This window comes from Erythrolamprus reginae, chromosome 3 (assembly GCF_031021105.1).
Source record: "Erythrolamprus reginae isolate rEryReg1 chromosome 3, rEryReg1.hap1, whole genome shotgun sequence".
NCBI lineage: Eukaryota > Metazoa > Chordata > Lepidosauria > Squamata > Dipsadidae > Erythrolamprus > Erythrolamprus reginae.
Genome location: NC_091952.1, coordinates 157,384,519 through 157,398,815, shown reverse-complemented (window position 1 = coordinate 157,398,815; position 14,297 = coordinate 157,384,519). Strand labels below are relative to the sequence as shown.

Here is a 14,297-nt window from a genome sequence, read left to right as displayed (position 1 = left end):
CTAAGTGGACAGTTTGATTTCACAGAAGTTTGATTTACTTGTTGATTGTTATTCTGGGTGGCATATAATTCATATTTACATATACATTACATATTACATAATTTTTATGTTGTAAGCTGCCCTGAGCCTTGGAGATGAGATGGACAGCAAATAAATTTCTAAATAAATAAATACAAGCCTCAATCTCTAAAAAGCCAAATATAATAAAGGTGGCCTAGTATCTACTCTAGCCCAAATCCTTGGGAAAGAGCTAGCTCTTTGGAACAAGGTCAGGTGTTAATGTTAATTCATGACATCCTGCAACTTGAATTGCGTGTGTGTGGGACAATGCAGCATTATTACTTCCTGTGAATCACACCTCATGCATGCGCCTAGTTGATCTTCAAGCATGGATCAGTTGAAATCAAGCACAACAGTTCATCTCAAAAACTACAGTCTTCCTCATCCCTGAACTTAGATTTAGATTACATGGTATCTACCCTGACATCTCCCCAGCTCTTTTAAAAATTATGAGCATTTAACATTCAGGAGCTATAGCACTGGATCTGTATTTCCCCCATATACTAAGCCTCTGGATTCCTCCGTTTTCTTTTAACCATTTTTAAAATGACACTTGGCGATCCTGAAATAGAAGCTTTTCAAATAAGGCAAACTGAAAGTTGCACCCAAGGTTTGTCCTAGCATCCTGGTTCCCAATGTGTGGCCCACGCCGCACAGGGTGGCAATTTGATTTTTAATAGGGGCAATTGGAATCTTGTTTAAACCAAGTTAATGGCCTATTTAGGCTTCCTCCACATGAGTAGGAGTTCACTTTTTGAACAGTAAGACTTATATGTCACAGTGGGGGGGAGGACATGAGGATTTTAGAGATGCTTAGGTGGGGCATGGGCAAAAAAAAGTTGGGAACCAATGTCTTAGCGGCTATGGTTAGGGTTAGGGTTCAGGAGGTTTTCTAAAACCTGGAGAGGGTGAATAACGGGCTAACCGGAAGTTAGTTTCTGAACTTCTGGTAGGCCTGTTGGGTCACTTTTTCGCCATCCTCAGGCCCCAGAGGCTTTCCTGAAGTCTGGAAAGAGCAAAAAGAGCCTCCCCGCCCTCTGCAAGATAAAAAATCAGCAGGTGAGTGCACACATGTATGCTGGAGCTGACTCTGCATGCCATAATTTTGCCATCACGGTCCTAGCCTAGAGTCTGGTTAGTTCAAACCCCAGAGAATGATTGTGTTTGCTTCAAACAATGCAGAAAACCTCAAAACTGCACTTACATCAGTGACTGATAGCAACTGAGTTGGGAGCATGTGAACCATGTTTGGCAGATGTAACCCAGGAGAATAGAAATTAAATTAAAATATGTTTTTATTTTAGCTTAAGCATAAGTACCATTATATTAACCATCCTGAAGCAGCTCTTCTGTCTAGATTTTGAAAGTGAAAAAGAAAACCTTAACATACACACCCCAAGTTTAGTGCAGTGTTTAAATTATTTATTATAACAATTCAACCAATAAACTAAAATGTCAGGTTGACAAGCACCTGGAGGTACACTTTCCACACGTAGAGGCTGGTATATTATTCAGAAGCTTTTCAATACGTCTTGCTTTACTAACTGAAGTTTGAAGACATTTTATTGTACTTGGAGGCAAAAAAATAATTTGTAGCAGCTTCACATCAGTTATTACCAAGAGGCTTTGTCAAAAGGCTTTGCAATCTTCTTTAGAATTCATATTCTTTTTGTAAGGCTCCTCCAAGAGATGTGCTGGATGTCAGCATTTCCATTCCCTAGCTACTGAAACATGGTGGGAAACCAGTATGAGACTGAGGGAGACTTCAACCAACTAAAAGTAAATGCCTGCTCTTAAAGTACAGTAGTACCTCTAGATACGAGCTGCTCCACATGTGAGTATTCCAAGTTACGAGCCACGACGGGAGCGAAATTTCTGTTCCAGACCCGAGCTCAAATTCGGGATACGAGCCGAGCTTCCACTAGGTGGCGCAAGAATCCTTGCTTCTGGTTATCTCCGCGGGGAAAAACAAAGTCTAAAGCCAGATACGAGTTGATCTGACATACGAGCTCCGTTCTGGAACAAATTAAACTCGTATCTAGAGGTACTACTGTATGTGGAAAAACTAAGGCCCATGTTCAGAAATGGCTTTAACATAGTCTATAGCAGTGGGTGTCTATAGCGGGTGCCGAAAGGGTGTGGGCGTGCACTATCACGCATACGCAAGTGCCCACACCTATTGAATTATGGGTGTGGGCACTCGTGCAGACACAATAGTGTGCATATGCATTTTCAGCACATGAGGGGAAAAAAGGTTCGCCATCACTTTGATAAAGCAACACATAAACTTAAAAACAGAAATATTTTTTGTAGGGCATTCTACCAGAAAAATATGATAAAAGGACTATATACTGTATCTGGTTTTACATATACTAACTGCAACTAGAATTGTATTTGCACAATAATGAGAAAATGATGAAATTTCGTCAAATGAGAATGTAATTAGGAAAATATTAGAATGCACAGAAATGGATAAATTAACACTCGTTATTAAGGATACAATAGAAACTGAATATTTTTTTTGATATGGGATGTATTTTATTAATTGCTAGGCAATAGAAACAGAAGTTAGAAAGGAAGAGGCATTACAAGAGGAAATGTTGATGTGGAGAGTTGTTATAGATAATGTTAAGTATTATTGTTATTATATTATCAGTATTATTGTGATAATACAACAAATATGTGGATTATGACTGTGTAAAAATAACTGTACCCAGATCACACACTGTTTGATGGATATTGAATGTTATATAAATAAAATAAATGAAAGGAAGAAAATAAGAAAAATAAATAAATAAAAGGAAGGTAGTGAAGATCCTTTTTTCCTTTTCTGTGATCTGTTATGGAGGGGTAGTATTTTTGTGTGGCTTGTTTAGTTATGTAATACAGGTTGTCCTCAACTTACAACAATTCCTTTAATGATGGTTCAAAGTTAAACAGTGCTGAAAAAAGTCACTTATGACAATTCTTCAGGCTTACAATCTTTGTAGCATTTCCATGATCGTGCAATCAAAATTCAGATTCTTGGCAACTGATTCATATTTATGACCATTGCTGTTTCCCAAGGTTATATGATCACCTTTTGCAACATTTTGACAAAATCAATGGGGAAGTTAGATTCATTTAACAACCATATTACTAACTTAACAACTGCAGCAATTCACTTAATAACTGTGACAAGAAAGGTCATATAATGGGGCAAAATCCTCTTAATAAATGTCTCACTTAACAACAGAAATTTTGGGCTCAAATGAGATCGTAAGTCAAAGACCGCCTGTATTTTTATTAACTCTAGTAATAATAGTTTTATTAGTTAGTGTAGTTTGGAAATTGCTGTGAACTGCTGTTGATTTGGTCTGATACAATTTATATACTAAATAAATAAAACATCTAGCTAAACAGTAAATCATTTCTGCAGGGAACCAGTCTTAAATTCAATAGTCAGAATGGGGAAAAAATGGAAACATTTTTGGTGTGCATAAATAAATAAAAATAATACCGCACATATATTCACATGTAATACAGATACGGTATTATTTATATAAGATGGATTATATCAACAAAATAAATTCATAAATTCTTAACAAAGAATCTATTTATTTATTTGTTTGTTTGTTGTTTGTTTGAGTTGAAAGGGACCTTGCAGGTCATCAAGTCCAACTTCCTGCTCAATCAGGAAACCCTACACCTCCCCAGCCAGATGGCAATCCAATCTCCTCTTGAAAATGTCGAGAGTTGGGGCATTCACAACCTCCACTGGCAGGCCATTCCATTGGTTGATCGCATCAGGAAGTTCTTCCTTATTTCCAGGTTGAATCTCTCCTTGGTCAGCTTCCATCCGTTGTTCCTCGTCTGGCCCACAGGTGCCCTGGAAAATAGTGTGACCCCCTTCTCTCCATGGCATCCCTTAAGTACCTGCATACCCGCTATCATGTCCCCCCTGGCCCTTTTTTCACCAGACTATTCATGCCCAGTTCCTGCAACCTCTCTTCGTATGTCTTGGTTTCTAGTCCCCTTATCATTTTGGTTGCTCTTTTCTGTCCCTTTTCCAGAGTTTCTATGTCTCTTTTGAAGTGTGGTGACCAGAACTGAATGCAATACTCCAGATGAGGTCTGACTAGGGCATTTTAGAGTGATATTAATACCTCCCTAGTCTTGGAGTGTGTCCCCTTGTTGATGCAGCTTAAGATTGTGGATTTTTTTAGCCGCTGCTGCACATTGCTGGCTCATCAAGTCCAAGATCTCTTTTACAGTCACTACTGCTAAGTGAGGTTCCTCCCAGTCTGTATGTGTCTAGGTTTTTTTTTTACCTAGGTGAAGGACTTTACTTTTCTCAACATTGAACATCATTTTGTTAGTTTGGGCCCTCAGTGTTAATCTATCTAGGTCCTTCTGTAGTTTGAGCCTATCCTCTAGGGTGTTGGCTACCCCCATCAGCTTGGTGTCATCTGCAAATTTAGTTCCCCCTCTATTCCCTCATCTAGGTCATCAATGAAAACGTTGAAGACCACAGGGCCCAGGACTGAACCCTGTGGTACCCCACTGCCTACCTCCTTCCATGTGGATTTGGAGCCGTTGAGAAAAACTCGTTTGGTGCGGTTGGTCAGCCAACTGTTTATCCATCTACATGTGTTATAATCTACCCTGTTTTTTTCTAATTTCTGGTTTAGAAGATTGTGATCTACTTTATCAAAAGCTTCACTGAAATCCAAGTATATTAGGCCTACAGCATTGCGTTGGTCTACTGATTTGGTTATGGTGTTGAAAAATGATATGAGATTGGTATGGCATGATTTGTTTCTGACAAACCCACGTTGGCTATTAGTTATTATCTTGTTTGTTTCTAAGTAGTGGCAAATCCTTTAATCTAACAAATTCCTGTCTATAGGTGAGCTGCAATTTAAAAAAAGCTGATCTGGAGTAACTCCAATCATTCTTGATACATTGTGCTTGACACAAGCATACAATTTACTAAAAACAATACATATCTTTAGTGTTAAATTTCACCACACAAACAAGTTCCATTTTGCATTTTTCTTTTTACTGAGTTTTGGAAAAAGACATTGCAACCTAAAATAAATTACATATAATGTACAATATATATATAGATATATATATTTATACTCATTCAGTATGTATATACACACAGATATTGATATAGGATTGACATATTATCTTTAAAGATGTATTCTGATCAAAACTATCCACTTCCAAAATCTAGAAAACAGCTTTGTGCAAAATTAAATAAAATCATTTCACTGTTGTAAAGCTTATAGAAAAATATAATTTGTCTAAAGAAACCTTGAAATGTTTCAGTATGTTTTGTCTTGTGTTAAGAATGTCATGTGAAATTACCAAATTAACCATGGGCACTGAGGGTCCCTCTTAACTCCCTTAATAGTGCACAGCTGCATGACAAGAATAGGAAGTCCCCAAGCAAATAGGGGCATCACTTTCACTTTCCACATCAATAGCTGGAAGCTGGTGTTGTCCCATATTAAAGCTGCACTTGGACTGCAGTAACCCATATTATCTATGTAACTGGCAATCCATGAAAGCCAATGGCCTGGCCAAGGGCGACCTCTGTAGCCCATCCAAGTCACTAAAGCATAAGTAGTCCGATCAGGTTAATGAGTGACAAATGAAAACACTGATTCCACTGACAGAGACCCTCTTCCACAGCACTGCAAGATTTCTATTTGGACCATTTTCCCAATGTAGACTTCGATTTACTTAACATCATTCCATTTTGGCAAGTTCCTCCTAAAGTAATATAGTCCTATCCAAAATTTTCTAAAGGAAAAAGATATATTATTATATTCGTTGTACAAGTTAGCACATATAGCAGTTTGTACAAATAGTTTTATTTTTCCCCTACCCCACAAGAGATTACTACTTTGGTTTAAATATAGGTGTGTGTGTGTCTGGCCACATTTCTTTAAAGAGAGACCCCTATTAACAAATGTTTGTCCCTCATCTCAACTACAGTATCCTGCATAGCATCAAATATGAGAACAACACTATCAAATATAAAGTTTTAGATAGGACACAAATATTGTAATAAAGCTTCCGATGTAAAGGTCCACAATTGTTTTTAGAAAACAGTTACAAGGTTAGTGTAAGTTGACTACCAAAGGGAAAGCTCTCTTTTATATCATAGATAACAATGAATCTTAAACAGAAGTGTTACCCTGTATTTAGTTTTATTCTGTATTTATCAAAGTCTCTTTGATGTTTCATCTCTCACTCGTTTCTGACTTAGGATCCTGTTTGGTAGTCTTAGCAGTATACAATATATTACACTGAATAATAAGAAAGCCAAACTCAGGGCTCCACCATGATACAGGTCAAAGGAGTAAGGTCTGTTCCAGCAAGCAAAATAAAGCTAATGTTCCCCCTCCCCACAAACCCCAGTTGTATTTTTATATTTCATTAACAATAATAAAAAGAAATGGGGCAGGTATAAGAAGATGATGCAGGACAGCAACACAATCCATGAATCAACAGAGAGACTTTGGTTGACCAAAGAAACGTAAGGTCCCAAGAACATAGGTTTCTTCTACTGAACAGCCGCCATGTCTTTTGCTATTGCATGAAATGCGAAAAAGGAATCAGTGGAAGGGGAAGAAGAAAAATAGAGTGTTCCTTTAAGTTCCTCCTCCATGCCAGCATACTTGGTATGCTGTGAATTCAATATCTGAAACCTTCAGAAGCAAGGCCTCATTATTAAAAGTAAAGTGTGAGAGAACAAGTAAACTTCCAGTTTTCCCTGCAGAGTTTTCATTTATTATTCATTGTCTTCTCTCATTTCTACGATGTCTGTTATTTCTTCTGTTGGAGGGATGTCAGTCATTGCCGAGTCTTCACCTTCTGCCACAGTTTCATTATCATTCCTCTTCTTTTTCTAGGTGGGGGAAAAAAAACAGTTTTGTAGAAGATGACCTGCAGGCAAGTTACTTACTTGCCTTCCTGTGTTCCTGTGTTCCAGCCATTAATAGATCTCTGGATGGCTTAGATCGGTGGTGGCGAACCTTTTTTTCCTCAGGTGCCGAAACAGTGTGGGCGTGTGCTATCATGCATGCACAAGTGCCCACACCATAATTCAATACCTGGGTAGGGCAAAAACAGTTTCTTCCGTTCCCCGGAGGCCCTCTGGAGGACGGAAATGGCCTGTTTCCCAACTTCTGTTGGGCCCAGTAGGCTTGTGTTTCACCCTCCCCAGGCTCCAAAGGCTTCCTTGGAGCCAGAGGAAGGTAAAATGCCCTCCAACATCCCCCCAGAGGCTCTCGGGAAGACAAAAACATCCTCCCAGAGCCTCTGTGCAAGCCAAAAATCAGCTGGCCAGCACACATACATGTTGGAACTGAGCTAGGGCAACTGCCCATGTGCCAGCAGATATGGTTCCGTGTGCCACCTGTGGCACCCGTGCCATAGGTTTGCCATCACTAGCTTAGATAAATACACACAAAATTATAAAGTGCTAAAAGTAAATGCCAAATCATTAGACTCTAAAGAGATTTTAATCTCCTTTTAAAGTATTACTATTTAAGAGGAAGTCAGCCTCATCTGCAATTTAGTCCATGATTGCCCTGTCTTAGAAGAAGCAGAATTAGTTGCTAAAGTTGGACATATTCGCGGTGAGTTCTACATAAAGCATGCTCTTGAAGAGGGCGCAGCAGACTTTACAGGGGATCCTCCAGGTAACTTGGCCATGTTCATCTTTAAACTAAACTGAGCAACCTCAACTAGGTTTGGAAAGCTAATAGGAATCTGTGTAGATTTTCCAATACAGGGGTGAAATGTTATCACCCAGAACAGAGGTTTGAGGAATTGTTTGTGGCCTGCTGGGAACTGGGTCATATAAGCTACAGGCAAGTATGCAAAGCTTCATTTGCGCATGTGTTGTAACTCTGTTGTGTGCATGCAACCACCACCCCTGCCACCATAATAATAATGATAATACCAATAAGAGGAGCTAGTAGAAGAGATAAGAATAATACTAATAATACTACAGTTCATACAACATTGGCAAATATACTATAGTACTATGGGAATTAGGTGTTTAGCAGAGTGATGGCATAAGGGGAAAAACGGTCCCTATGTCTAGTTGCTTTGCCTGCAAAGGTTTGTAGTGGCATTCCAAGGAAAGGAATTGAAAGAGTTTACATCCAGGATGTGAGGGCAGAATGCGGCAGCTTGAGTAACAATGAATATATCTTAAAACACCCATATTATACCTTCACTTTGTGAATTTCACTGGCAACCAACATACTTATGGATACAATTCAAGGTGAAGATTAATCACATCTAATGCCCTTCATGCAGTCCGGAAATTTGAGGAGTTGCCTTCCTCCAACTGTTTCTACTACCCATGTCATCAGGATTGGCAGGAGGAACATGTTCTGGCTCTTTGCCTATTAAGGAATTATCCTTAATAGGCAAAGAACTCTGTAAGTGTTACAGCACCTGCCCATTGGAAGACACCACCACCCAGGATTAAGATGGCGCTGACCCTGCTGGTCTTTTATAAAGCATTTAAGCCCAGGCTGCTTTCCCCAGCATGGAGATCAGGGTTGAGTTTTTGAAGATAGTTCATTTATTGCTGCTTTGTTTATCCTCAGTTGCTATTTTCTCTGTCTGTGTGTCTTTGAATTGTAATCTACCCAGAGTTGTTGACTGAGATGGTTGGCTATAGAAAATGAATGGATGGATGAATGGATGAATGGATGAATGGATGAATGCCATTCTTGTTGTTTTCATCGATGTTTGTAACTATGTTAGATGAGTGGACATATAAACTTAAATAATAAGTAAGGAAATTTGATTTTGAAGAAAAAAACTTCAGTGCAGATTTCCTAGTGGAGAATAGGCATTGATTGCTTACCTGAACGCCTCTTCTCGTACGGTGAGCGGGTACAGCAGTCACATGGGTTGCTCATGTCCAATCCGGTGGAACTGAGCCTAGTGTTAAAAAAGCTTGCTGGATCCGCCCCTTCCCCAGAATTCGCGAATCCGTAGACTAGGCTCAGATGTGAAGCTCTTTAGTGTTCAACTCTCATAGTTAGAGGAAAGAATGTTACAGAAGATAGAAGATAGATAAGACACAAACAAGGGCGGGAAGTGACTGCTGTACCCGCTCACCGTACGAGAAGAGGCGTTCAGGTAAGCAATCAACGCCTATTCTCCGTACTGAAGGAGCGGGTCCAGCAGTCACATGGGACATACCCAATAGATTGGTCCCTAGGGCGGGATTAAATTGCTATCGTGAGAGATAACGGATTGGAGTACCCTTCTGCCGAAGGCAGCGTCCGCTGAGGCGTAAGAATCAATCTTGTAGTGCCTGATGAAGGAATTTGGCGAGGCCCATGTGGCTGCTTTGCAGACCTCCTCCAACGGGGCTTGAGTCGCCCAAGCGGCCGAAGTGGCTGCGCTTCTGGTGGAATGCGCTGTGATGTTCCTTGGAACTGAGAGGGAAGCCGACTCGTAGGCCTTAGAGATAGTCCCTCTGATCCAACGGCCTATCACTGTTGAAGACACTTTGGTACCCATGACTCTGGGATGATAGGCTACGAAAAGTGCTTCCGACCTCCGAAAGGGTCCTGTGCGTTGGATATAGATCCTAAGCGCTCTAATGAGATCCAGGGTGTGCCATCTAATTGCCAAAGGATGGTCCCGTTGGAGGCAGAAGGAAGGTAAGACAATATCCTGGGTTCTGTGGAACATGGAACTGACCTTGGGTAAGAAGGTGGGGTCCAGCCGTAAGACTACCTTGTCCTGATGAAATTGGCAGAGGTCCTGCCTGATTGAAAAGGCTGCCAACTCCGAAATGCGTCGGGCAGAGGTAATAGCCACCAGGAATGCTACCTTAAAAGATAGGTACCTTAGGGACGCAGATTTTAGGGGTTCGTAGGGTGCCTGTGTGAGGGAATGGAGAACCCGTGGCAGATCCCAGGAAGGATATCTGTGGACCTTGGAAGGTCTGAGGTTGGCTATACCTTTGAGGAATTCCTGAACCTCTGGAAAGGAACGGAGAGGCTGTCTGCGGGGCCCTGCCAGGACAGAGGAAATGGCCGCCAGATGACGCCGGAGGGTGCTGGTGGAAAGGCCTTGATGGAAACCTTGCATAGGGAAGGAGATGATCCTGTGTATGGGGATGCACAGGGGAGAAAACCCTTCCAGTAGACACCACTGGTGGAACTTGGACCATGTATGGTCGTAGATTCGATTGGTCGAACCTCTTCTGGCCTTTAAAATGACCTTCACTGTGTCGGAGTCGTGTCCACGCAGTTCTAAGTCTCTCCTGATAACAGCCAGGCGGTGAGGTGGAACCACTCCGGGTCTGGATGGAATGAGGCCCCCTGCCGTAGCATATCCCCCGAAACGGGGAGTCGCCAGGGGTCCTGGACGGACAGCTGTTGTAGATCCGCGAACCAGGGCCGGCGGGGCCAATGAGGGGCGATTAGGATTACTCGAGCCCTCTCGCTGAGGACCTTGTGAATCACGTCCAGGAGAATTGGGATTGGAGGAAATGCGTACAGGAGTCCTGGAGGCCAGGGGCTCCTGAGGGCATTGATTGCTTCTGCTCCCGGGGATGGAAATCTGGAAAAAAAGCGAGGGAGTTGGGCGTTCGCTTCGGTCGCAAAGAGATCCAGTACTGGTAGGCCGAATTTGAGGCTGATTTGATGAAACAGGTCTTGATGGAGATTCCACTCTCCTGGGTCTATCGTTGCTCGAGAGAGCCAATCCGCCTGGACGTTGAGGCTCCCCGAGATGTGATCGGCTAGGAGCGACTGAAGGTGTTTTTCTGCCCAAAGGCCTAACTTGAGGGCCTCCCTCATGAGGGCCTTGGATCTCGTGCCCCCCTGTCTGCAGATGTGGCTTTTTGTGGCTATGTTGTCGGTGAGAATGAGAACGTGCCGGTTGGGAATGCGAGAAATGAATTGTTTCAGAGCCAGGGATACGGCTCTTAACTCTAGCCAATTGATTGGCTTGGAGGCTTCCTCCGGGGACCATGTGCCCTGGGCTATCATCCCCTGGGCATGGGCGCCCCATCCTGATAGACTGGCATCTGTGGTGATGACGAATTGTTCCGGGCACCTGAAAGGGGATCCTTTGTCCATGGCCGGAGACATCCACCACTTGAGAGATCTGCAAACAATCGGTGGGATGACAATGCGACGACTTGAGTTGCTGTGCCCCGATCTCTGAAAGGGTAATAGAAGCCACTGTAGTTCCCTAGCGTGAAGGCGAGCCCAGGGAATGATGCCTATGCATGACACCATCTTCCCCAAAAGAGAAGACAGGGTTACTATGGGAACTGACGGTTGAGGTAAAATGCGTGAAATCAACTCCCCTATATTGTTTTTTCTCTCAGGAGAGAGGAAGACCTGGGAGGATTCTGAATTAATAATGGATCCCAGGTGCAAAATGGAGGTGGAAGGCTGGAGGTGACTTTTGTCAAAGTTGATGGAAAAACCATGGTCCTGTAGAACTGACATGGTGACAGAAAGATCTACTTTCACTTTCTCTAGGGAGTTCCCATGAACCAAAATGTCATCTAGGTAACATAAAATGTGGATGGGCGAAGCCCGGATATAGGCCGCCAGCGACCCCAAGAGCTTTGTAAAGACCCTAGGGGCCGAGGAAAGGCCAAATGGCATCGCCCTATACTGGAAATGCCTGCCCTGGAAGGAGAAACGTAAGAATTTTCTGTGGCATTTGGCAATAGGAATATGGAGGTAGGCCTCAGTGAGGTCTAATGAAACCATGAAATCCCCCGGGTGGATGGCGGCTAAAATGGATGGCAAGGAGTGCATCTTAAACTTTCTATATTTGATGAATAGGTTCAGCTTCTTTAAATCCAATATAGCTCTCCAACCTCCGGAGGACTTAGGAACCATAAAGAGGATGGAGTAAAAACCTCGGCCTTTCTGACCGGGGGGAACCGGTTGAATGGCTCTGATGGACAATAAATGGGAAATGGCCTCCTCCATACGGTTACGATCTGAGGAGGACCTGGGAGAAGGGCAGGAAATAAAACGTTTAGGGGGAGGAGAAGTAAATTCTAAAAGGAGACCTTTTTGAACAGTATCAATAACCCAGGGATCCTTGGAAGTGAAACGCCAGCTAGAGGAGAAATAGGCTAGGCGGCCACCTATGGGAATCGAGGAAGAACTACCATCTAGGTTTTTTAGAAGCCCTGTTAGAGGACGCTCCTCTTTGGTAGCGAAAACCTCTGCCCCTGGAGTTCCTTCCTTGGGAACGAAAGCGGGGGGAATACTGACCTGGGTTTCTCTGATAGGTAGCCGCTTGATCTTGTTGACGCCCTGGGCAGCGAAAGGACTGCGTTTTGGTGGCCTTTTTGGTGGTTGGACCCAATACTTTCTTCTTGTCCGTGGTTTCCGTGAGGAGTGGATCCAGAAGATCTCCGAAAAGCAGATCGCGCTTCAATGGTCCCAGAGATAACTGCCACTTCTGACGTACTCCTGCTTGCCAGGGGCGAAGCCATAGGAGTCTTCTGGCCGTTGTGGAGGCCGCAATAGACTTGGCTGCGAATCTGGTGGACTGTAACGTGGCATCAGCCACGTACTGAGCAGCTGCAAATACCTTGTTGAAGTCCTGTTGACCTCTTAAATCATCGGGAGGAATATGCTGTTGAAGTTGGCGAAGCCACAGAAGCATGGCTCTGGAGAAAAAGGAAGCCGCTGCGGAACTTTTAATAGCCCAGGAGTCAGCGGTGAACCCTCTTTTGAGCATCTGTTCAATCCGCTTGTCCTCTGGACGGAGGACCTCCTCTGCTTCGCCTGGCACGGCAGCCGCCGAGTGAAGGATTTTGACAGGTTCATCCGGTTTGGGAAAGGATAGGAGATCCTCATAGGAAGAAGAGAGTTTGTACAACTTTTTGTCCTTGGTAGTGGGATTAAGCCCAGAAGCTGGAAAATCCCACTGCTTAAGTAAGGCATCTTTAAACAATTTAGGCATAGGGATTACCTCGTTATCCTCCTGTTCCTCTGTGAAGTAGGGTAAATTCTCCTCCGGAGGGTCAGTGGATGTGGTGGCCTGCTTCTCTTGGGCCGCTAATCCTGTGGAAATTCTAGCTTTGAGGAGGAGAGATTTGAACAATTGAGAGGGGAAAATAGTAACTGGAGAAGGAACCTTTATTTGGGATTCCTCATCGTCTGAGAGGCCCTGAAATGGATCCTCATCCTCTTCCATATCCTCATATTCATCCTGAGAGGAATCTGATTCGTCCTGAATTGGAGCTCTAACCGTTGGGGGAGAACCCAAGGGGCGGGAGGGACGAGGAGGTGGATGAGGTAAGGAGGGCGCATTGATGGCAGAAAGTTTGGCATCAATGGCCTTGGATAACACAGAAAAAATAGATTGGAATTCTGGAGGTAAACTAGAAATATCAGCAGGAATGGCAGAAGAATCCCTGAAAGCCTGAGAGGATCCTGGCTGGGGGGAATCTTCAATAATATCTGGTTCCTCTGGACCTAATCCCCATAGGTTAGGTTGGGGTCTGTCTAGGTTTGGCTCATCCAGAGATAACACAGTGACCCCAGAAGAAGGCAGATTAGGAGCCTCTGGGGGGTCATGACTACTGAGCACTTGGGCCTGTACTTTCAATCGCTTTGCTGATTTATCATGGATTTTTTGTAGGGCTTGGTCCCTTCTCTTCTCAGCCCTGGTGACTTTGGTCAAGGGGCGGGCCCCTGAAGAAGAGGAGGTCGAGGCCTGGGGGATACTGGTAATCTCATCGCCTGTAGGCCTGGCCTCTCTGGGACCTTGAGTGGTGCCTCTCTTGGGAAAGGAAGCCATAGTCTGACACTTAACAGAAGACAAGGCTGAGCCAAATAAACTGGATTATTAGGGAGAAGAATTCCAAGGCTTTCCCAAGAGGAAGGGATCCTGCTCCTAGGCCTCGGAGCTGCTGAGACTTGAGGGCAATCTGGGCAAACCCAGAGTTCGTGTCCTCAAATACAGCGTGGCCAGCCTCCCTAAACTTTAACTAAAGTAACCAAGGCACTCTGGTTGGAGGCTTAGCCGGTGGAGAATTAAGCCTGAGCGTCTCAAAGCCCACTCCAGGATCCGGGCGGTGGACTAAGGCACACGCGGCTGGCAGAAGGCCAACACGAGAGGCCTAAATTAAAAAGGCGCGAAGGCCTTCGCGCCGAAAAAATCGCTCCGTAACTGTTATTTTAAAGGGGAAGCGATCGACTAAGTCCAGGAGACTA

The 14,297-nt window shown here is 43.6% G+C and overlaps 1 protein-coding gene across 1 annotated transcript in view; it reads right to left on the bottom strand.

Moving 5' to 3' along the window:
* Window positions 1–5,084: 5,084 nt before the first annotated feature.
* Window positions 5,085–14,297, bottom strand: part of ANKH (ANKH inorganic pyrophosphate transport regulator) — a 123,925-nt gene continuing 114,712 nt past the window's right edge. The window contains exon 12 of the mRNA XM_070747093.1: window positions 5,085–6,964. Coding sequence (XP_070603194.1) covers window positions 6,848–6,964 — 117 coding nt within the window. The 3' untranslated portion in view covers window positions 5,085–6,847. The remainder of the gene's footprint in view (window positions 6,965–14,297) is intronic.